Consider the following 25603-nt stretch of genomic DNA (forward strand, 5'->3'; position numbering starts at 1 on the left):
TCATAACACGCGTTTTTAATTTTAGATTTTTATGACGGTTTCGTGATACGGGGGCCGCCATAGGGTCAGCTTCCACCTCACACCATTTTGGATCCCACTCGCAACGACCATTTCCGTAGAGATCAGTGTCAACGACCCGTACACCGTACACACACACACGCACACACCACCACCACCACACACACAAGTTCAACACCGGTCAGGCTTACGCTTTGTATTATACTAGATATACTGCGCACGTGTAGTTAATTTGTATACAAAGCCGTGTACGCGTGCAGTTCTACTTTTGTTTCAATAGACCAAGGAGTTACTAGGTCACACCGCAGCTCAGTGCAAATTTGTCAGTCTAATTCTCGATCGAGATCACACTTCTTGATGTTATTTTCTCTTGCTGAATGACAGTGACATCTCACGATTGCAATGTTGGCTCAGTCTAAGAAAAAAAGAATCTACGACGGCGACGAAGCACGGCATCTTTTCGAAGCTCTTTATTTTACAGAACCTGCAACAAGTGCTGATGATACTACGGTCGAGCAGCGTACAACAGGGCTTAGCCCTGACAGTGACACATCTACTAGCCTTGACAGTTCCGACTCTGACACTGAGCTGAGTATTGACGGTTTGACATCGTCTCCGTGTTCGAGGACTACAACAAGCAACGTTGCCAACGATTCACAAGGCAATGCCGGTGTTAAAAACAAGGTATGTCTCCACTTCATGACTTGTACTCGGGGGTTAGATTTCTAGACCTGGCTAAGCTAGGCTAGAGCCTAGATAGAGGTCTACTACTAGTCTAGATCTAGATCTAGGTAGTCTAGACTATAGATCTAGAGCCTAGAGGGGGTTAGTCAGTTAGTCAATACCGTGTGAGTCAAACAAAATTTACACCTAGAAAATTGCTAATTATTAGATCTAGATCTAGATCTAGATCTAGACCTACATGTAGACCTAGGTCTAGTATGAAATTGAAAGAGTGTTTATCCCAAATCATTTGGTATCATTTGGATCCGGGCTAACTCGGACCAGGGGACAACTCGGCCCAGCTGCAAAAACTGTCATTTTTGTAATTTTACCCTAACTCTAACCCTAACCCTAACCCTAAACCTAACCCTAACCCTAACCCTAACCCTAACCCTAAACCTACACTGGGCCGAGTTAGCCCGACTCCCATTTGTGTGTGGTATGTCACGCTTGGATGAACAGTGATGCCTACAGTAGGCTATGTATTATGTGAGATTAGCGGAGTGAGAGAATGAATTGAATGTATCAAATGAAATGCATTGCAATGATTGCATAGACCCTAATATGCTTTTGCAGGAGCAAAGTCACACACATACGAGCGCACAAATTTTTGTTGATATTCGATATTTGTTATGTGTGGCATGCTCTTAATTTTGTTAGGGATGTTATTTGGATCTGCAAAGACCGAATTAATACCCAAATCCCAATTGTTTTATTCAAACATCACATAAGCAACTTTGGCGCAAGTCAATTTTTGCACTCTCACAAACAATGCCTCCTGTTAGAATAATAATCCAATATACTATAGGTCTATAGGCCCTAATTCATATTATTGAATCTTTAGTGAATCTATACACTTAGATCTACATGTACATGTAGCTCTAATTGTAGACCTACATTATCTTCATGGAGGAAATTTACAGAATAGAGTATACTATACACTGTAATTTTTTTAATTTTAAGTATTGATATTTCTTTATTTTTTTTTGTAGGTGAGACTTGAAGTTTTCAGTGAAAACGGCTCTACAGCACGAGCGGAGAAGGCACATCCTCCAAGAGATGAGCCCCAAACAAGTGAAGCAGAACTTGAAGCAAGTATGTGCACTCTATATTGATTAGTGTAAATTTTAAATTTACTTTACTCTAAAAAATAATAATAATAATACCATGATAAAATTCAAAAATAAGAAAAGAAAGGAAAAATGAAAAATATAAACAATATAAAAAATACAAAATAAATACAAAAATACAGAATACAACAACAACAAAAAACTAAAAAAAAAAAAAATTGTTTCAATGATGTTATAAAATCAGAATTTCCATTAGTCTATGTAATTATACTACATACCGTACATGTCCATGAAGATATGTATGTAGACGTATTTGCCTTTTACCCTTGGAAGCATGATACAGTGCAAGTATTGGTTAACAAACCAAACAAAATGTTTTAGTTTTGGTAGTAAAACAAGAAGACTGGTATGAGAAGACTGATTAAATATAGTCTCAAACTTTCTGCCTTGCGTAAAGATACAGTACATGCATGAGAGCATAGGATATTCCACTCCTGATTTCCGGTGAATTTTAGTGTATTTATGTCAGGGCAATATATCGGCTTTTACTAAACACATGAGGCTCTGTGCGCTGGAAAACACTCTATTTTTTTAATGGTGTCTTCAAATCGGCTGTACCCTGGGGAAAATTTTATATTATTTGATATTTTTTATCGACTGTTCTTTTTTCAATTGTCTTAAAAGGGGCAAAGAAAAAAATTATCAAAGATGCTGAAATGTTGCGATTTTGTTTTTAAATGAGAGAAAAAGGAAAACCAGAATTAAACCTGAAGTTAGGAAAGAAAAAATATTATATGAATAATGTGGATTTTAAGAAAAAGTGTATTTCTACAAGAAAAAAAACAAAAACGGCCTATTAATAGTTAGCAAGGATTTTGTTTTAATGGAGAGACAGAAAATAAGATGGATTGAAAGAAATTGACATTGTAATGAAGAACTAAAATACAAAGAAGAATCAAATTTAAAAAATATAGAATGATAGGGGGAAAATGAAAGATACTAAGATAGACATGAAGAATTAAGAAACTGAAATAATTCAAATGCTAGATTCAACAGTAATTGATATTAAGACAGAAATGAGAGATATATATTTTGATTTGATTTGATTTTTGTTTCCACTCTTGTTTTTCTTTAACAAATTACAATAAGTCATACATGACACAATCATAACAATTAGTTGTAAATTATAATAAAAAATGAACAATTTGCATGAGAATAATACTGAAGTCAATGAATTGTAAGGAATTTTATAATATTTATAACAAAAGTGGTGGAACCTAATTTAGAAGCAATGCTTGTATAACATATGTGCCAAAAGATAAAAAAAAAAGAATTATACTTATAAATTTGTTCACAAAAATAAAATGAGCCCAACACTGATTTTCAAATCAACTAAGAGATACATTAAACAAGACAACTAAAAACAAACAATTTAACAATTGAAAAGAAATGTGAACAGTTAGGAGATTATAAAAAGGAGATGTAGGAAGATGTGAAGAGAGAGGGAGGGGGGGGGGGGGGGGCAAGTCTATCAATTTTGAAAATGAGTTTTTGTTTGTTTAGTAACATCTTTTTATTTTTGTTTAAAGCTGAACAAGCTTTGTGGAACCTTTAGCCTACATGTATAAACATTCAATGAATTCCAGAGCTTAGTGCCAGTAAAAGTAAACATTTTACTTGCAAAAAGAGTTTGTGTTAAAGGTATACGGTATAAATTGGATTGTGTTTTTAGATATTTGTGAATGGTGCTACATTTGTATTTTGAGTGAATAAGTTTGTAAAAATGTTTGGCATTTCTTGTTCGTTGTATTTATACAGACAATTTTCTCTTGAAGTATACATGTATACATGTATATAGTTTTGTTTTATTGTATTGAAATTGTCTTTTTTATTTTTGGTCACTTCACGGTACATTGATATATTTGACAAATGATTCACACACCAGTGAAAATGAACATTTGATTACCTATTACATTTAACGTTAAAAAAAATCTTTCTTTCCTTATCTGACAATGGATACCATTGGGCCATGCCCTGCCACCTGCTGTCATGGGCAGCTTTTTTCTCATTGCGTATAGCAATGTATCTCTCCATTTTATACAATTTAATTAATAAGGAAATGAAGTTGGAAATATTTGGTTTAACTTATTTGCATCTATTCAGGTAAATTGTTTTATTTGCAATTATTAAATATATGATTAAAAAGAATATAATTCTTTGTCAGTATAACAAGAATTACATTTTTGGGGGGTTAAAATCAAGAAATCAAACATAGTCTGCTCTTTTCCGAGCTGATTCCAAAAATCTTGTACTATTGTACATTTCCAACAAAAATGTTCAATCGTTTCACTGTCTAGGTCATAAAAAGAACATAATGGGGAACTAATGACTATCATTTTATACAGTTTATAATTCAAATTCAGAATATTATTTAATACCTTGAACTAAAATTCTCTGTAAATTACATCAATTGTAGTTGACATAATACCTGGAACGAGCGAATAACAATTCTTTATCTGAAACATCATATCTATTCTTTAGTCTAAACGTACTGACTAGGCATTCATATTTCTCTGCGACCAACAGGTCATAAAATTGTTTGCTTTTTATTCTGTTAAAAAATATCAACTAAGGGGTTAGAATAATATGGGAAGTAATATCGTTTTTGAATGAATTTGTATAAACTATTTTAGGAATATTATTTATCTTTGATAACGAAGAGTACACTCCCTGTATCCTAAAGTAATCATTTGCATCTAGTTCAAATAACCTTTTCATGTCATCTTGTTCCTTTAAATTGCCCCCTTTTGTGAGGATGTCACTAAAAAACACCATTCTTTTAATGAAAAGTTTTCGAAAGAAAATCATATCTGAATTGACTTGTATAATTGTCTTTTGTCCCAAATAATCTGGAATTTCGTACTATCCTACCTGTTTCTCACATTGAGAGAGTTCCATCTTTCTAAAATAGCTTGATAGAACTTAGGAATGTTTTTGTCTAACATTTTATGACTATAGTTACAATAGAACAGGAACAAACCACCGTTCTTTTTAAGATAATATTTAAGAATTTGAAACCATCCTTGTTTATCGGCTTCTTTTATTCTTTGAATCCAATATAATTGTTGTGCGCTGGCAGATGACTGAACATCTACCATCTTACTTCCTCCCTTTGACAAATCTTGGATCATTACATTCCTTCGAATGTTATCAGGTCCATTCCAAATAAATTTGAAAAACATACTCTCCATTTTCTTTAGGAACCAGTCTGGCAATAACAAAGATGAAACAAGTACATACATTTTGATATTCCAAGGGATTTGATAATTTGTATTTTTCCAAAAGTTTCTCATTTTCCACATATTTAAAGTGACTTGTAATGATGATAATATTTCTTCTGCTTTTTTAACCTGCGCAGAATATGATCCGATACCTACATAAGTACCAAGTACATTAATAATATTAACAAAATTCAGGCTGTGTTGAAAATCAGCGTCTGGTACATATCCAACTTGCAGTATTTCTGTCTTACTTAGGTTTATAGTTAAACTGGAACATTTCTCGAATTGTTGGATAATATCAAATAATGAATTAAGCAATTTTACATCTGAACAAAAAGAGCAAAAATCGTCTGCATACATAGACAGCTTTAATTCACTCGTACCTACGACTACTCCTCTTATATCTACTGAATGTCTGATAAGTAATGCAAGTGTTTTTAAACAAATTATAAACATGTAGGGAAAGAGGGGGTCTCCCTGTCTTACTCCTCTTGTAATCAGAAAATATCCTGTAGATTTTCCATTATTTAAAACGCAACCTTCTACATTTTCATACAAAGCTTTTACCCATTTAATAAAAGATGCTCCAAAACCGAAATAAAGTAAACATTGAGTCATGTAACCATGGTCTAAAGAGTCAAACGCTTTCTTAAAATCTACGGAAGCAATGAATCCTGTTTTTTGTTCAGTACAAAGAAAATGGAAAAAAAGTACATTTCAGATAGCTTCTCCTATTGCCCTCCCACGTAAAAAAGCATACTGATCGGTGTCAATTATTTCGTCTAAAACTTGTATTATTCTATTCGCCAACACCTATAGTTGATCAAGTTGAACTTTCAAAATGTTTCCCCAAGCAAGAATAACATAAGTAAAATATGATAGGATCAATGTAGAATATAACATGAGGAGAGTTGAAGGTGGAAATTCATATTTTTATTTTTTGATAGTTTATGTTTTGGGAAATAGTTTAACTTACTTTGCCTATGAGAATTGTTTAAGATAATTGCTCATCAATTGTAAAACCTAACAATTTAGTTGAGTTGACCTTGTTAAGAATAGCATTGTCAATTATTAAGTCGCAAGGGAGATTATGAATAATATAAATTTATAATTGACAATTTGTTGGATTTAATCCACTGTGAAACATTTTACAATTCAGATATTGCAGTTCTAAGAAGAACATGTGGGTCTGGGTTAGATATGAAGGAAAGCAAGTATGAACAATGTTGAATATCATGAATGTAAATTAAGTAAAGTAAAATATATATATATGTACCAAAAAGAAATTACATTATACAGCAGAAAGAAGGAGAATAAAGGAAATTCCATATGTACATGTACATGTACTGTAGATAGTTGAAAACTGAATGAAAAGGAAAAGAGAAGAATTAAAATTACACTTGATCGGATGGAAATAATATCAAAAGAGTTTTGTTAAAGGTTGAGATGTTGGATTGATGGGAAATAAAAATATATGGAAAGAGGAATACAGAAAAATCAAATATTATAGGCATGTACAGGTGTATGCAAGATTACCATAGCATTCACAATTGACATAAAAATAGAAAAATATGAATTCCAAAGAATAATATCAGAATAGAGAAGAGGAAAGAAGCTGAAAATAAATTTATAGAAAGAGCTAAAGATATCAAACAAATGTTTTAAAAAAGATTGTTGTAACTGTAAGAAAACAAAGATGTAGATGATAGAGGACAATGAAAAGAAAAATCGTAATAAATGAAAAGATGAAATATGATTAGAATGTTTGAAGATCAAGACGAAATGGAATGACAAAAATAAACATATAAAGAACAGAGAATTAAATTTGAAGGCTATATAGGGAAATAATATTTGTATTGACACGTCTGCAATTCTTATTTCTTAATGATTTCTTATTTGTTGTCAATCTTTTATAACTTTTGTTCTTTCTACATTTAATAAATTCTTTCCCTTTATTTATCTTTTGATTGATTTGATATATTTATTCTTCAAATTCACAATAAAAAACTGATACAATGTATATACAAATCAATTAAAACGTAACATGAATTTATAACAAACATTTAAACATAATATACAAAGAAAAGAAAACAATAATGAAGTCAGAAAGATGCCCAGTTCAGTCCATTCTTTCATTTTCTTAGCTAATCCACATTTCCCACCTGATAGTTTAATTGTTAGTTTTTTATGTTGTAGTTTTGCTGCATTTTAATATTGCAGAAGCTAAACAGAAGTTACAGAACAAAAGCTTTAAATACTGCAAACTGGGTCAGAAAGGCTGATACACCTTCTAATTACGAGACAATAGCAAGGCAGGAAGTTGTGCCCAGGAGGGTATTGATTTTTTTTCTTTTGTTCATGCTGTGTACAGTTGTGCTAGGTCTATGTTCTCAACAATGTAATGAATGTGTTGAACATCTGAAGTTAAGAGTCTTGATTAAACACATTTGCCTGAAACAAAACCAAAAAGACCCGAAAGTCCTATTAATATATCGTTATTAGCATTGGATTGTTCACTTATAGAAAACATCAGCATGGAGTCATAAACTGCTTCAAATCTTCCAAAATCCACTCCTACCCACTTAAGATTTGCTTCATTGTACAACCAGAGAAGAATTTTGGAGGTCTTTCCTGATTTTCCATGGTAGCAAAGCACCCCCCCCCCCCCAAAGTAAAAATTGCAAAACCATTGCAAAATCACCATGACAAGAAAGCTACATGTATATGTACTGCGAACATGGACTGTACACTTTCCTGCTTATTGTCTAAATCATTCATAATTCCAATTGATTTCACCTATCGATCTGTGCTCAGGTGCGAAGCGGTATCGTTGGCTACAATTTTAAGTGTGAACGGTTCAAATATAGAGGAAATAAGACTTAATAAGTAAAATATTCAAATTCACAATAAAAAACATGATATATATACAAATCAATTAAAACATAATATGAATTTATAACAAACATTTAAACATAAAACAAAGAAAAGAAAACAATAATGAAGTCAGAGAGATGCCCAGTTCATTCCATTCTTTCTTTTTCTTAGCTAATCCACATTTCCAACCAGATAGTTTAATTGTTAGTTTTTTATGTTGTGGTTTTGCTGCATTTTAATATTACAGAAGCTAAACAGATCAATAGCTTTAAATACTGCAAACTGGGTCAGAAAGGCTGATACACCTTCTAATTACGAGACAATAGCAAGGCAGGAAGTTGTGCCCAGGAGGGTATTGATTTTTTTTCTTTTGTTCATGCTGTGTACAGTTGTGCTAGGTCTATGTTCTCAACAATGTAATGAATGTGTTGAACATCTGAAGTTAAGAGTCTTGATTTGAAACACATTTGCCAGAAACAAAACCAAACAGACCAGAAAGTAATAGTAATAATATATATTTATATCGTTATTAGCATTGGATTGTTCACTTATAGAAAACATCAGCATGGAGTCATAAACTGCTTCAAATCTTCAAAAATCCACTCCTACCCACTTAAGATTTGCTTCATTGTATAACCAGAGAAGAATTTTGGAGGTCTTTGCCGATTTTCCATGGTAGCAAAGCACCCCCCCCCCCCAAAGTAAAAATTGCAAAACCATTGCAAAACCACCATGACAAGAAAGCTACATGTATACTGCAAACATGGACGGTACACTTTCCTGCTTATTGTCTATATCATTCATAATTCCAATTGATTTCACCTATCGATCTGTGCTCAGGTGCGAAGCGGTATCGTTGGCTACAATTTTAAGTGTGAACGGTTCAAATATAGAGGAAATAAGACTTAATAAGTAAAATATTCAAATTCACAATAAAAAACATGATATATATACAAATCAATTAAAACATAATATGAATTTATAACAAACATTTAAACATAAAACAAAGAAAAGAAAACAATAATGAAGTCAGAAAGATGCCCAGTTCATTCCATTCTTTCTTTTTCTTAGCTAATCCACATTTCCCACCTGATAGTTTAATAGTTAGTTTTTATGTTGTTGTAGTTTTGCTGCATTTTAATATTACAGAAGCTAAACAGAAGTTACAGAACAAAAGCTTTAAATACTGCAAACTGGGTCAGAAAGGCTGATACACCTTCTAATTACGAGACAATAGCAAGGCAGGAAGTTGTGCCCAGGAGGGTATTGATTTTTTTCTTTTGTTCATGCTGTGTACAGTTGTGCTAGGTCTATGTTCTCAACAATGTAATGAATGTGTTGAACATCTGAAGTTAAGAGTCTTGATTTGAAACACATTTGCCTGAAACAAAACCAAAAAGACCCGAAAGTCCAATTCTAGTTTTGGTAGGCCCTGAAAAACAGTGCGTTAGAGTTTCTTGTATTCAGCGCGTCTGTAGCATGCTAGCTGTGGTGTTAATGGTTAGGAGCCAGAGCATATAACATTGAGTTCCCATAGGACATATATTTATTCAGATGGTTTTATCTCAGCCAATACTTAACATATTAAATTGTTTTTTGACATGTGGTCATTATTTTTGATGCTCTTTTGGAAAATGAAGAAAACATTTAGAAATTCTAAAAATAGATTTTTATGACGTCACAGCCTCGGTACTCTATACTGTACATGACAAAAACCTGTCGTTTAAAATTGAAGCCCCCATTTGACTTTCACCACTTCTAGAGCAGTAAGCCTAAAGTAAACACTAGCACTGTCCAATGTAACCTCCCCCCCCCCCCCCAGCTCCCCTTGACTGGGTGATAGAGGGGGGGGGGGGGGAGATAAGCGTGAGAGAGGAAGGGAGAAAGAGCGCAAGTTTTCAGAGTTAAAATTGTTGTTATATCGCCAATTCTGGGTAATGTAAATCAGGGATGTCATCTCACTAGCCTACACACGTATAATGAACGTGTAACACCAATGAGAGTTCCGTTTGCCTGAAGAGAGTGTATGGATCGTGGTAATCGCTCTGTTGGGGGAATAGGTCGGGTTCAAGAGTCCTAGCATATTGGTAAAAAGTAACTGTTACATATTGCGCTCATTTCAGAAGTACACTGAAATTCACCAGAAATCATGAGTGGAATATCAGATGATCTCACACATGTACAGTGTACATGTACATATGCAACCAAATGATAAGGTTTAAGATTTTGAATATTTAACATAATTTTGAAAATATACATTCCTATTCCATGAAACTTGAACATATCGAGTAGTTATCCAGAGCTGCCAACTATAGTACAGATTTCCTGTAATTAGTACAGAAATTAACGATCATTACGGCAGTACGGAAAGTTGTCTAAAATAAAAAAAAAAGGAAAAAGGAAAAAAAAAATTTATCGTAGCGAGTGCTGTACAGTATGCCTTTGTATGGCGGCCATCCAACACTCGCTGAGCAAGACGGAAAAGTATCAAGTATTCTCTAAATAGAAGCCAATTTTTTTCATTGAAAATTGATGTGTTGTGATGACCTGAAATTCTGAAAATCAATATTTTACAACTTTGTATGAGTAAAATCACAAAAAAATTCAGATAATCATGCCCTCCACCTGCGCAGTGTTGGCGTGCCATTCTTTAAAGATTCATATAGCACCGCATAGGAAATTACTGATTTATTCCCCAAATTACTGATTTTGAGCCTTGTGATTACTGATTTTCTGTTCTAGAAGTTGGCAGCTCTGAGTATCACCAATCATGTGATTAGAATTTAGGTGACAAAGGTCATTTCAGGTCTGCAAACTTAGACTTTATTGTGGCATCAACATCAAGATTTTGAATTTTTAACATGTCAAAAGTGTTACCGGGTATGAGAATTAATAAATGAATTTTTAGTATTTGTTCATATTTCATGAAAGTCATCAATATCAATCTTGGTACAAATTGTGTATGGCATTGTCTCTATGGCAATATTGCCTCTAGGATCAACATTAATTTTAGGTCATGTAAAACTGTATTGCAGGTGATTGTGCAAAGTACTAAAGTAGTTTGTTATGCAACCCGATATGAATGGTGCCAATTAATTAGTGGTTATATTCCGATCCGTATTGGTAAACATGAAAATAATGTAATGTGAGGTCTGTTCTATCATGGTATACATGTACAACTATAAATGTACATGTACTGTATGTACCAAGCCTGGGAAAATTATTTGAATATTCAAATATTGATTCTTAGTCAACATATTATTCACTTCCAAATGCTGATTATATTCAGAGGATATCATTTTGGGAGGCCTGCAAATGAGCCATCCTGCCTATAAATAATGTCCCAACCAATATTTCATCAGATCAAATTGCGTAATGCTGGCAAGACCGCAAAGAGCGTTTCACTTGTTTTTTTGTTGGTATAAATTATAAAACCATATCACAAGCATTAATTGAAAGGAAATTTTTAGGATACAATCTGTACCTAGCTTTATAACATACAAGCAAAATCTACATGAATAAGACAATTGTTCTGAAGGCTTATATTAAGGAAAATAATAACAACGCTGAGAGAGGGCGCTAAATCTGATCTAATGGTCGAAATTCAATTTTTTGTGAATATTCCATTACCAGTAATAAAAAAATTGATGTATCAATCACTAACTGTTCGTAGGATTTTAATGTATTATTAGAGTCTGATATACCGTTAATTGTTTTTTTAAATCTTTACCCAAAAAAAAAACTAGCTTTAAGAATAATTCCTAGTAAATAAAGTAACCATCAGATCACACGTTATTTAAAATAAAGAAAATTATAAATATCAAAGGGTAGTTTGGGGTGCTGCCCCTTGTCCCCCCCCCCCATCCCTAGGGAGAGGGGTAACTCATGTTTCCTGTTTGAAAATATCTAGAGTCTCACCTTATGCCTCTTTTCCATCGTAAACCTCACCTAGTATGCATCTATATAATTTAAACAGAGCCAGGATGTTTGGTACCACAATTTTCAGATTTTCTCAATTATCTCTCAAGTTGTGGCTTTACTCTTTGTGAACTCAACATTTGTTGTGTAAAATATATTTTCCCATGATATGTCTTGAGCAAAGAAGGAGACATGCTGCAATTTGCGAGATAATAATAATAATAATAATATTGGATTCTTATATAGCGCACGTATTGACCTTGCAAAGGTCCTCAAGGCGCTCCAACATTACCGGCTATGCTAGGCTGCCGATATCAACGCTCACAGCATTTTAAGGAATTCCTTCCTACCGGTACCCATTTAACACCTAGGTGGAGTGTGGCAAATGTAGATCAATGTCTTGCCAAAGGACATTAGTGCCGCGGCGTGACTCGAACCGCGTACCTTGTGATCGTCAGTCCGGCGACGTATCCACTCATCCACGACACCTCTAATATGGTCAAAAATTTAGTACAAGTCCACAAAAGCTTGCCATTTTGAAGTAATATTGCCAATTTGTTAATTGCCATAGAAAGTAAATAGAGACTTTTCAAACTGCCATATATACATGTAATTCTCTCATTTTCTAACAGATTTTGATGGAACTTTTTTTTAATTGCTTCTCCTTATCTTTTTTCTCTTCTGTTTAGATGAACCTAACTCTGGAGATTGCTCATTCACAGAAGTAGATTTGCCCATTAGCGAGTCAGATTGTTACCTTTCTGAAGTCGATGTTACTTACAAAGTACTAGGTAAACCTTTAAACTTTGTTTATTTCAAATGGTACCCCAGTAATGAAGTGGCATAAATGAAAACAAAACAGTGTGTGTGTACATGTATAGTTTGGAGGATGCATGGATGTACTAAAGGTTGCTTATACGTGTTCAGGAGTATCAGAAAAAAGTAGACACTTTTACATCAACACTTATTTTATAATATTGAAATCATTATTTTCATATATCGTAGATATTTGGCTTACCATACCGTAGGTATTAAGATATATATACATGTACATGTAGGTATGTATCTCAACAATGGCCTTATTGAATTAATTTGTTATTTTGGGGGTTTAAATCCCAATTCAATTGAGAAGGCTGTATATAAAGTATAAGACTCCTATCACTGATTGATGATTACTATATAGTAGAATGAAATGTTAACCCTCTAGGCAGAATCTGTCATTGCGGCCATCCTGTATTGACCTCCAATCTGCCTGATTTGTGTCAGATTTTTGTGTTTACCGGTAATACATTTTGCAAAGTTGGACTCATAAATTTGTTATCTTTTTTAATTAGGGGAGAACTAAAGAAAGATATTTGCTGAATGGTCTCCAAGTTACTATTTGGCACAATTTTTAAATGTACAGTTGAAATTATATTATCTTGAATGTGATCGAAGTTTTAAACATTAATTCTTTTAGGTAGAGACCCTGAAGGAGGAGCTATATCAGAGATTGATTTACAGAATGCTACAGGTAATTTAAAGTAGTACAAACGGTTGACTATGTGCCGGGCATGTACATGTAGCAAGGGGGGGGGGGGGGGGGGGGTGAGGACAGTCCAAAATGCAAAAAAAGGGAAACAAAAATGAAAGAGAAAAATGAAAACTTATCGAAAATGTAGGAAGGAAAGGAACCGACAAGGAATGATTAAAAAAAAAAAAAAATGTAATTTTCAAAAAGATTTGAAATTTACACCTTAGTTCTCCCAAAATTTAATGAAATGTAATATTTGAATACGCGCTTAATAGGAACATTTAGGATTCATCCAAATTGATCAGTCAATTTTCTGATTTTTATAGAAATGGATAGTTTCATCATTATTCTACCATTCCCTAACTTCTTGAGTCAGAAATATATATTTTTTAAGCAGTTTAAAATGACACCTTATTTTCACCTTAGATTGGAGTAAGTGAGTATTTGAGAGCTTTAGTATAAGCCAATGCCCACTAAGCCACTTACCGTACCCACAAGGTTATCACATTGATTTTCAATGGAAGTAAAGAATATGTCCCACTCTTGGGGTGAGAAAAAATTTAACTTTGTCTGATAATCCCTTCATACCAGTTGCTATGGACATGATATGAATGTCCTGTTTAGCTTGGTCGCATAAAGAGAGCTATTAGACTAGTCTGGTTCAAAACTTCAATGGCCTTTTCTCTGAACTTGAGATATATTGATTGATAGTTACATTATGTGATATTGAAGGATGTTACCATTGAGGACTTGAGACAAGTAATATACCATTTGAAAGCTGAGAATCTCTTTTTTTTTCAGAAAAGGTATTTTTTTAGAAGAAATATTAATTATGTAGGTTTTTGAAGTGGTTGGTCACAGATGTTGATGATGTTAGTGCTATTAAATTATTATTTTGGGGGTTTAAATCACAATTCAATGGAGAAGGCTGTATATATGGTAATTGGTATAAGACTCTTACCACTGATTGATGATTACTATTTAATAATATTTAATAATATCTACTTTACTATTTTTTTTCTTCTGTTTAGATGAACCTAACTCTGTAGATTGCTCATTCACAGAAGTAGATTTGCCCATTAGCGAGTCAGATTGTTACCTTTCTGAAGTCGATGTTACTTTCAAAGTACCAGGTAAACCTTTAAACTTTGTTTATTTCAAATGATACCCCAGTTATGAAGTGGCATAAATGAAAACAAAAAAGTGTGTGTGTACATGTATAGTTTGGAGGATGCATGGATGTACTAATGGTTGCTTACTGGTACTTACATGTACATGTATTTACAAGTGGCACTGTGTGTAATGTACTGTGCATGTACGTGTTCAGGAGTATCAGAAAAAAGTCGACACAAGGTCATCACATTGATTTTCAATGGAAGTAAAGAATATGTCCCACTTTTGGGGTGAGAAAAAATTTAACTTTGTCTGATAATCCCTTCATACCAGTTGCTATGGACATGATATGAATGTCCTGTTTAGCTTGGTCGCATAAAGAGAGCTATTAGACTAGTCTGGTTCAAAACTTCAATGGCCTTTTCTCTGAACTTGAGATATATTGATTGATAGTTACATTATGTGATATTGAAGGATGTTACCATTGAGGACTTGAGACAAGTAATATACCATTTGAAAGCTGAGAATCTCTTTTTTTCAGAAAATGTATTTTTTTAGAAGAAATATTAATTATGTAGGTTTTTGAAGTGGTGGGTCACAGATGTTGATGATGTTAGTGCTATTAAATTATTATTTTGGGGGTTTAAATCACAATTCAATGGAGAAGGCTGTATATATGGTAATTGGTATAAGACTCTTACCACTGATTGATGATTACTATTTAATAATATCTACTTTACTATTTTATTTTTCTTCTGTTTAGATGAACCTAACTCTGTAGATTGCTCATTCACAGAAGTAGATTTGCCCATTAGCGAGTCAGATTGTTACCTTTCTGAAGTCGATGTTACTTTCAAAGTACATGTACCAGGTAAACCTTTAAACTTTGTTTATTTCAAATGATACCCCAGTAATGAAGTGGCATAAATGAAAACAAAAAAGTGTGTGTGTACATGTATAGTTTGGAGGATGCATGGATGTACTAATGGTTGCTTACTGGTACTTACATGTACATGTATTTACAAGTGGCACTGTGTGTAATGTACTGTGCATGTACATGTTCAGGAGTATCAGAAAAAAGTAGACACTTTTACATCAACACTTATTTTATAATATTGAAATCATTATTTTCATATATCGTAGATATTTGACTTACACATAGGTATTCAGACATATACATGTACGTGTAGGTATGTATCTCAACAATGGCCTTATTGAATTAATTTGTTATTTTGGGGGTTTAAATCCCAATTCAATTGAGAAGGCTGTATATAAAGTAGACTCCTATCACTGATTGATGATTACTATATAGTAGAATGAAATGTTAACCCTCTAGGCAGAATCTGTCATTGTTTTTTCCTTCTATCACCTTTCCTTATGTTATTCTTTGTTTTAATCATTCTATCGACTTTCTCTTTCTGTCTTTCCTTATTTTATTCTTTGTTTCTTCCTTCTATCACTATCTCAATCTTTGTTTTATTATTGCGATTATGCTCAAAACAGCAGTCGACTGTCGCCGTAAACAATTCTAGAAAGCGCGCACCGAAGTTGACCTATACTTCCTGGGTCAAACTGGGCATTGTGATGCGCAGTGGCTGGGCTCGAAATGAGCGTTAATGGAAAGTCGCTTGAACGCTTTCCCGCAGTGACCTTGTTTTGTAACGGCGTTTTGATTTGTGATTCATGTATGTGATTCTAGCTTCTAAAAATCGCTTGAACGCACCCTTATACATTTTGCAAAGTTGGACTCATAAATTTGTTATCTTTTTGAATTAGGGGAGAACTAAATAAAGGTATTTGCTGAATGGTCTCCAAGGTACTATTTGGCACAATTTTTAAATGTACAGTTGAAATTATATTATCTTGAATGTGATCAAAGTTTTAAACATTAATTCTTTTAGGTAGTGACCCTGAAGGAGGAGCTATATCAGAGATTGATTTACAGGATGCTACAGGTAATTTAAAGTAGTACAAACGGTTGACTATGTGCCGGGCATGTACATGTAGCAAGGGGGGGGGGGGGGGGTGAGGACAGTCCAAAATGCAAAAAAGGGAAACAAAAATTAAAATAGAAACTAGACTATGAAACAAGAACAAATAACCAATGTTTTATTTCTTTTTTGGTAACATGATATTTCCATATGTTTCGTACAAAAATTAGCAATTTTCGGGCTGACATCCAAAGTCAAAAGGTCACATGACTTTGTAATGGTAGGTCTGATTTTCCAAAAATTTGTTTCAAAAGATGCGCAAGACTTGCCATAGAAAGTAAATAGAGACTTTTCAAACTGCCATATATAATTCTCTCATTTTCTAACAGATTTTGATGGAACTTTTTTTTAAATTGCTTCTCCTTATTTTTTCTCTTCTGTTTAGATGAACCTAACTCTGGAGATTGCTCATTCACAGAAGTAGATTTGCCCATTAGCGAGTCAGATTGTTACCTTTCTGAAGTCGATGTTACTTACAAAGTACTAGGTAAACCTTTAAACTTTGTTTATTTCAAATGATACCCCAGTAATGAAGTGGCATAAATGAAAACAAAACAGTGTGTGTGTACATGTATAGTTTGGAGGATGCATGGATGTACTAAAGGTTGCTTATACGTGTTCAGGAGTATCAGAAAAAAGTAGACACTTTTACATCGACACTTATTTTATAATATTGAAATCATTATTTTCATATATTGTAGATATTTGGCTTACACATACTGTAGGTATTGAGATATATATACATGTACATGTAGGTATGTATCTCAACAATGGCCTTATTGAATTAATTTGTTATTTTGGGGGTTTAAATCCCAATTCAAATGAGAAGGCTGTATATAAAGTAGACTCCTATCACTGATTGATGATTACTATATAGTAGAATGAAATGTTAACCCTCTAGGCAGAATCTGTCATTGCGGCCATCCTGTATTGACCTCCAATCTGCCTGATTTGTGTCAGATTTTTTGTGTTTTATACATTTTGCAAAGTTGGACTCATAAATTTGTTATCTTTTTTAATTAGGGGAGAACTAAAGAAAGGTATTTGCTGAATGGTCTCCAAGTTACTATTTGGCACAATTTTTAAATGTACAGTTGAAATTATATTATCTTGAATGTGATCGAAGTTTTAAACATTAATTCTTTTAGGTAGTGACCCTGAAGGAGGAGCTATATCAGAGATTGATTTACAGGATGCTACAGGTAATTTAAAGTAGTACAAACGGTTGACTATGTGCCGGGCATGTACATGTAGCAAGGGGGGGGGGGGGGGGGTGAGGACAGTCCAAAATGCAAAAAAAGGGAAACAAAAATTAAAATAGAAACTAGACTATGAAACAAGAACAAATAACCAATGTTTTATTTCTTTTTGGTAACATGATATTTCCATATGTTTCGTACAAAAATTAGCAATTTTCGGGCTGACATCCAAAGTCAAAAGGTCACATGACTTTGTAATGGTAGGTCTGATTTTCCAAAAATTTGTTTCAAAAGATGCGCAAGACTGGAAAGAAAAAAGTTATAAAATTTAAGCGCAATATTTTGTTTGCCTTAAAAAATTATCGCGAAAAATGTAGAATGTGAAAATGTGGCTTGCCCCCCCCCCCCCACCCCCAGCTATATAGGGTTAAGGTTGGATTTTCTGCGTATCGCGATGTGCTGTTACATAACTTTTTTTCCTTGAAGCTTCACACATCTTTTGACACCAAGTTTGCAATAATTATACAAAGGGTAGTGGAGTTGTGGCACATTATTTTATAATATAAGTATAGGGAATGAAAAAAATATAATGAATAAGAAATTAAAAATACATAAGAATGAATTTGAGCTTGGCAACTTTGCACATATTATGATGTTTCAAAACGATTTTCTCAAAATTCCTACAACAAAATTGGCCTCAATTCACCTTATCCGAATGAAAATATGCATCATATTTGCTTAATTTTAATAATGAATAACAATTTTTTTTTTTTTTTTTTTTTTTTTGCAGAAACAATTTACACCTTAAATTACCGAAGATATTCATCTCATGGAGAAACGTTCTTTTTTCAAACAATAATATTTATTATTTTATTGTGGATTTTTAATTTTTTTTATACCGATCTGTCCTTTTATGGCAGAAGATCTTTAGGGGGGTTCAAATTGACCCTCACCCCATTCAAATGCTGTTTGAGAAGCCCAGTTGGAATATAGTTAAAGGTTCATTTTTTTAATTCACAATTCTTTGGTAAGCAGTTTATGGTTATTGGAAGCGACATAGCAGCATAATATACACAACATTTTGACCAGTGATGTCTGAAGAAAAACTTATTGAATATTTAAATATAAATCAGTGTTGTGATGAAATTCTAATCCTTTCTGTCTAAGCTAGCTATCCTGATGTGACAAACTTCAGGGATAGATCCATGTATTTTAATTGTAACAAGGAGAAGAACGAGGGTGAGGAAATTAAATTTTGCAAATAAGATGTGACTTTGACACTAAATAGGGAAAGTACTTGGTTGTGTAACAAAACAAAAAAAACCTTCCTAGAGAAAATTTTAACTGGACGTGGAATGCAATTTCCTTATAGTTAACCAAAACCCCAAAGTTGATATACTTAACTTTAGCAGTACTGCAATTTAATTGTTTTCTGTTTTTTGCAGCTCTACGTGGGAGGAAACGCACTCGTGTTCATTTTATTGATGGCAGTTCAGATTCATCTTGCGCCAGTATTGTTTCATCCAGTGTTAAGAGAAGAAGTAAGTTTTTATGTCTGTTTTATAGGATTTATTTGAAGAATGCAAATTTGGCCATCCACCACAAAACAAACAATAAGCCAGTAATTTCATTTTCTTGTTTTTAACTGAGTTGTAAGGAACAGATTCTTAGCTTTAAAATGATGTGTCTTGCTATGTCTTAATGAAGAAAACTCTTTGAAATAAAAGTGAGAAAGTCAGACAGGCTGGTTTTTTTTTCTTCAGAATAAGGGAAAAAAAAGTCTCAAAGGGTTGGACCGTTGACATACAGCAAAAAAATATTAAATTAAACATCCTTGGCTACCATTGTGAATGACTCTAGCTAATAAAACTTACACAACATTTGAATACCTAGAATCCTTTGATGCATCAAAGTTTGAGAGTCTAACATCACCTTTCTTTGAGTTATGGTCATTAATTTAAGCCATCTTGATGAATAAGATTTAGAGTATCTGAGTTTCTGCCTAATAATGAGTCTGGGCACACCATTTTAAACCAAAGAAAAATAAAAACATGTACATGTATATGACCCTCAATTTTTGTACAGATAATACTTAGGATTGAATTATTACCTTTTAAAAAAATCAACTCTACTCTGTTTTGGCTTTTTACATCACAATTCCCATAGTGACGTATTGGTCGTTTTAGGGTAGAGAGTCAGAAATATTGAACAAAACAAATGTTTAAATGTTAAAGATAAAGTTGAGTTCTGGTCAAGTGATTGCATTGTGAAAGAAACGTTGTGGAATCGATCAGAAAAGGTTGATCATCTAGCATATAAGTATTGGTGTTGTACTGCAAGGTTCTGGAATCATCAGAATGATAAGAAATTTGGCCCAGTCTTGGTAAAGTTACAAGCACTGTACACAGAAAGATGTATATGGAACTACACACGACCATGTGGCATAAAAATCTGTCCCAAATTTTATGATGTTACATGCCACATTTAGAATATTAAGGCATTTGAAGAGCCATGCTTTTTCAGGGAACACTTTTTATCTGATGTTCTTCCACACTTGCACAATACAATGATAACGCTCGTATTCACCTCTTCCCAGAACTCAACCTTAATTCTCTTTAAGCTCCTGCACATGTGATGTATAAATGCTTTATACCTACTATTTTTGCATGTAGTGCTATCTCTACTTTTACAATTGAAAGAGGTGAGAACAGTGAGATTTGCAACAATAAACCGTGTATTTGTTTATTGGCAATGGTGATGACAAGTGAGAAAAAGTGCTAACCTCTGTTATGCTCTATTTCCAAATTGTAGAGGAAAACAATTCCAGTCGGGAGCTATCATCTATTCTACGAATGAAATGCTGCAGAAATTACTGCCTGCACAAGGTGTCACGAAAAGAGGTAGCATACAGCAGAAATGCCTTCCAGGAGAAATCCAAATGTGAGCAAAGGCAGTGGATCTTGCAGTACCTCCTCGAACATCATGAAGAGTCTGGGAATACAGTTCAAGTCCGCTTCAGTATTGGGGTGACAGAAGTTTGTCAGCGTGGTTGGCGTTTAGCCTTAGGAATCCCCAGAACAAGGCTTTGGCAGATCCAGTCTCATTTCCAAGGTAAATATACAGTATAAGATGCATGTATCTGCATATTTTTCTATAAATAGAATTCTCTAGGTTAGCAAAGACAGGTAGTTAATATAAAAAACAATTCATGTTTGTTAGTGCATATGATTAAACAAGCATTAAAGTCCAAGTCCACTCCAAAAATAACTTACTTTCAATAGAAGCAGAAAAATCAGACAAACCATTGATATAAAACTACACCCATTTCATCACAAATCGTATGTTGATGCACATTCATTAAAGCAATATTGAGCAAAATGAAATGTTGTGAAAGCAGATATCGAGCATGCGTTATCAATTTCAATTTTTTGCTAAGTGGGAATAATAAATGCACGTCCATTTAGTGGCAATTGATTGATTGGATTGCTAAGATTCTAGAACATGTCTTGATAGACCAAACTGGGAGGTCACAGATTCCAACCTCGTTGATGTGCTTGACAAATCAATATTTGTTATTAGTATTAGTAGTAGAAGTAATAGTACTAGTGGAAGTAACCCCAATACTTATACCTCTATGTTACAGGTGGACTAAAGGCATACATATCCCCAAATCATCACAGACGAGGAATGCAGTCAAAAGCAGTGGCTGCAGCATTGATGTGGCTGGATATGTTTTGTCGCAGATTTGGCGACAAAATGCCAGGACAAATGAAAATACACTTGCCATCCTGCCTAACACGAGCCAGCGTGTATCAGACAATGAAAGAAGAAATGGAGGATCATGGGGAGCACGTTTGCAGCAAAGTCCATTTCTTCCGCATGTGGAGGAAGGAAATGTCACATGTGACCATTCCAAAGGTAATCATAATTTATTCCTAATGCAGAATTAGCTTTTGATTAGAAATGTTCAATATCAGATATTGTTTCTTGCATCTTCTTACAATTTCTGCATATTATCATTGTGAAGCCATGGATGTGGCAGTATTCACTATGAATATGACGGACAAAGAAAGCGGACAAAATATACAGTTCCTCAGGTAGACAAAGGAACATCCCTTCACTGCTATTATGTAAAAAATTGTAGAACAGAATGAAAAGAGTCCAACGCCAATTTTATATGTATGAGAAATTACTGCATCTGCTTAATAATTTGTTTTTGAATATAACACAAAGGGGATCGATTCATTAAAAATGCTGCCTGTGGTTATCCATTCTACCTTCCATCTGTCTGAATATATTCCCAGGGATTTCTAAAAACCGTTTTGACAAAGTTTGTTAAAGTGTTTTATGTTCTTAGGGAAGGCATGTTATCTCATTCAATTTAGGGCTTAATGGCCAAAGGTTTCAACGTTAATTTCTGTATAATATCTTGTGATAGTTGAACAAATTATACCTTCTTACCTGCTCATTTTTCTTTCATTGTCTTGATATCTTATGTTTAAAAAACACTACATTATATGCATTCGTCAATGGTATGTCTAAGATGTAGCGATTTTAAAATAAAAAGGTGAAAACATATCATACAAACAAACAAGAGTCTAGTTGTAAAAGAATTTTATTTTTGAACACGATGAATTACTCATGATATTTTCTATGGTCTTTATTTATGTCAGGTGAATAGATTTTCAAAATGCGATGTCTGTACTCAGCTGAAGCAAAGCATCTCGAAAAAACTAATGAAAAAGAAGCGAGGCAAGCACTCCATCAACAAAGAGAGGATCATCTTACACTGCAAAAGTAAGAACCTTTTAAATTCCTTCAAAAGTACATCATATCCATACTTGAATGCAAATACAAGTTGATTCCTATTGATGTACATTCCTGCATACATCTCTTATTTTGTCATTAAATTGTGTAAATATGTTTCATACTTTTTGTATGACTCCTTTGAGCGCTGGGGACATATCGCATGAAAAGTTGTGGATTCACCCCCTACTCCCCCCCCCCCCCCCCCCCCCAGCCTGATTAGGATTTAGGATTCTTCTAACCTACAATTTATACTCTAAATGTAGAGTACTGAATTGATTAAGTACCCTAAATGGCAATTGAAGCTGTAAAATACCCCATTATAAAAAGGCCAAGTAAATCCTAATATCAAGTTGATCTGGATTTGTGAATAGAGTAAAATCAAACAAGCATAGAAGTGAAAATTTCATCAAAATCGGATGTTTTAAATATATTGTACAATGATGATGTGCATATCATAGGCGGTATGCAAATGAGTGAGCTGATGATGTGACATACTCACTTTCCTTACCTATGTACTTTATTATATGAAATTTCAAATATTCCCATTTTTTTGCTCCAATAATGTTAAGCATGGTTTGACTCATCATGGAACATGTAAAATCATCTTTATTTTAACTAATTGTGATACAAAGAAAACAGGTCTCAAATTAATTTTTTGTCCACGGGGCTCTTCCCCCAAAAAGAGCCCAAGGGGGGGGGGGGTTAAACCCCCTAACCCCCCCCGTAGAGCTGCCCATGTTACCATAACTATCCTTCCACGACATCTCTTGATCTTCCTCTTCTCAATATTTATTTATTGGTCGAGGTTCATTATTTGCTGGTCATTTGCAATCACCATATTACAGAGGATTCACGCTTTTCACAACAAAAAAGCTCCAGCAGATATGGGGCGGCAGCGTGCACACGTACCGGTACTAACGGCCCAGTAGGCATATAGCCACTGCTGACGGCGGTGCAAGCTTCCGTTGTTTGAATCAGTACTAATACTCATAGAACGAGCTCATGTTATGCATATCACAGTTTTATGAAACAATGTAAAACTGTAAAATGCCATCACTTTCTTAGTTATACATCTGATTTTTGTGAAATTTTAAATGCTATGCTTGTTTGATTTTAATATATTTATTTAAAGCAAATGATATTAGGGTGAACTCTCAAGGAAAACGGAGTTGTGGAAGAAGTACATTGTAGCAGTAGTAATAGTTTTATGACCCCTAATACTTTCAAATTTCATTTACACTCTCATTTACATGTATGATCATGTTATATACATGTATCAAAATGTCATGTAAGCTTTCATTTAATGCACTCTCCAATGTTCTTTACCATTTAGTATCTGTAAAATCATATTCCTCGAAAATATGTCTTTTCATCCATGTCATATTTAGTTACATATTTTTATTTTTGTATCATTTATACAGAACTGAGAGAATGAAATACTACAAACATGCACAAAAAGCAAGACAACATCCAGACAAGTATATCAGCATCATTATTGATGGAATGGACCAGAAATCAACAAGTATTCCCAAATTTTACAGAACATCCAAATCAGTATCATCAGCATGGAAACTTCCAACACACATCACCGGAACGATAGTGCATGGGAGGGGACAACACATGTTCCTTGACAACAAAGAATACCCACATGATTCGAACCTTACCGCAACGATCCTTCTCCAGGTTCTTCATAAATATTCCACCACGCTACCAGACACATTATACCTTCAAATGGATAACTGTGGGAGGGAGAACAAGAATCAGTGTCTCCTTGGACTCTGTGCTCTTCTAGTGGAACTCGACGTGTTCAAAAAGGTAAAAGTAAATATAGAGGACTAATCCAATTGAAGTAATAGTTGGCATCAATCTGGACATAAAATTTGTTATCCCATTGGCTAATGATGTCTCTAACTATCCTAGCCAATGGGTTAATTTGCTTTCCATCAGTACAATCCAGAGTTATCAATGCAAAAGCTACCTTTGGATTGAGCAGCCGATGTAGCAGTAACATTTCTAGACAGAATTCTTTCAATCTTGTATGGAAGTGTATCTTAGTAAAATCTAAAGCCTATTGATTTGGTTGATGCTGCTCCCAATATTTGTTTGTTTTATATAAGGTTGAAGGTCATAATTGTGATGTCCCTCCCTTATATATATATATATTTATGATGTCATTCTCTATTTCACCCCCGCTCTCCCCCTCCTCTCCCTCTCTCATTCTCTTGCGGGTTTCTGGTTGCGCTCGTATCCATGGAGCTTTTTTATGCTTCTAGCTCTTTGTGGGTATTTTAATACATGTAAATATCATTCTGATGGCCTATGGTCGAAAATTTGAAAAACTTGTTATCGGTGTTTACAGAATTTCTGATTTACTTGTCTACTTTATATACATGTATATATTCTGTATATAAGAAGATTAAAAAATACCATGTTTGCCATTAATTCCAAATATATAGGATTAAAAAAAACAATAATAGTGGTCCTGTGTACGAGGAGACAACCCCATTACCCTATACTATAGATTTGTATAGGAGTAGGAAGATATCCCTAGCCACCTTGCACAACTGTAAACCCCAATCAATTATACTAGAAGGAGAGACCTGAGGGTTTCACTGACATAGTTCTCAGGCAGAGGTACTGCAAAATATCAAATAATAATACTAGTAGTAGTTGTTGTAACATTGTTTATTTTATTTCTCTTGTTTATATCATTACAGGTAAAACTGTGCTTTTTGATGAAGGGGCACACACACGAAGACATCGATCAGCTATTTAGCCGCATATCCACATATACATCTAAGCATAACTTCCTACGCTGTCTTCACTACTACACCACATTCCAAAATCATTCAACAAGCCGAATACCACTGCGGAACGAATCGAAACCATCTTCAACATCAGGGACTGGCTACAGACACAATTAAACAAACCATCACACCATAGCCTTCCACACCAATTTAAGATCACCAAAGTCGAGGGAAAGGCCATAATCCAGACCAAAAAATGGAGCAACAGCTCTGCATGGCAAGCAACGACTGGTTCAAGCCACATCTGTCGGAACATCCCTCCGGTACACCAGATGTTGTCTGCAGAA

General features: G+C 34.0%; 1 protein-coding gene and 1 long non-coding RNA gene across 6 annotated transcripts in view; both read left to right on the forward strand.

Annotated features, from left to right (window-relative positions):
* Nucleotides 1-300: 300 nt before the first annotated feature.
* LOC105447505 overlaps nt 301-25603 on the forward strand; it is a 48918-nt gene continuing 23615 nt past the window's right edge. For 3 of the 5 annotated variants that reach the window (XM_030997544.1, XM_030997546.1, XM_030997547.1), the window contains exons 1-9: nt 301-702; nt 1734-1836; nt 12574-12675; nt 13344-13397; nt 14429-14530; nt 15274-15381; nt 16412-16465; nt 16887-16988; nt 17650-17703. In XM_030997544.1, coding sequence (XP_030853404.1) covers nt 421-702; nt 1734-1836; nt 12574-12675; nt 13344-13397; nt 14429-14530; nt 15274-15381; nt 16412-16465; nt 16887-16988; nt 17650-17703 — 961 coding nt within the window. In that variant the 5' untranslated portion in view covers nt 301-420. The remainder of the gene's footprint in view (nt 703-1733; nt 1837-12573; nt 12676-13343; nt 13398-14428; nt 14531-15273; nt 15382-16411; nt 16466-16886; nt 16989-17649; nt 17704-25603) is intronic. The other 2 variants (XM_030997545.1, XM_011685643.2) reach the window with 2 other exon arrangements.
* On the forward strand, nt 22427-25310 carry LOC115929158. Its single transcript, XR_004066344.1, has 3 exons — nt 22427-22497; nt 23931-24324; nt 25227-25310. It is a non-coding gene; the product is annotated as an uncharacterized LOC115929158 (long non-coding RNA).

Source organism: Strongylocentrotus purpuratus, unplaced genomic scaffold (genome assembly GCF_000002235.5).
Source record: "Strongylocentrotus purpuratus isolate Spur 01 unplaced genomic scaffold, Spur_5.0 spur5_scaffold_4, whole genome shotgun sequence".
Classification (NCBI taxonomy): Eukaryota; Metazoa; Echinodermata; class Echinoidea; order Camarodonta; family Strongylocentrotidae; genus Strongylocentrotus; species Strongylocentrotus purpuratus.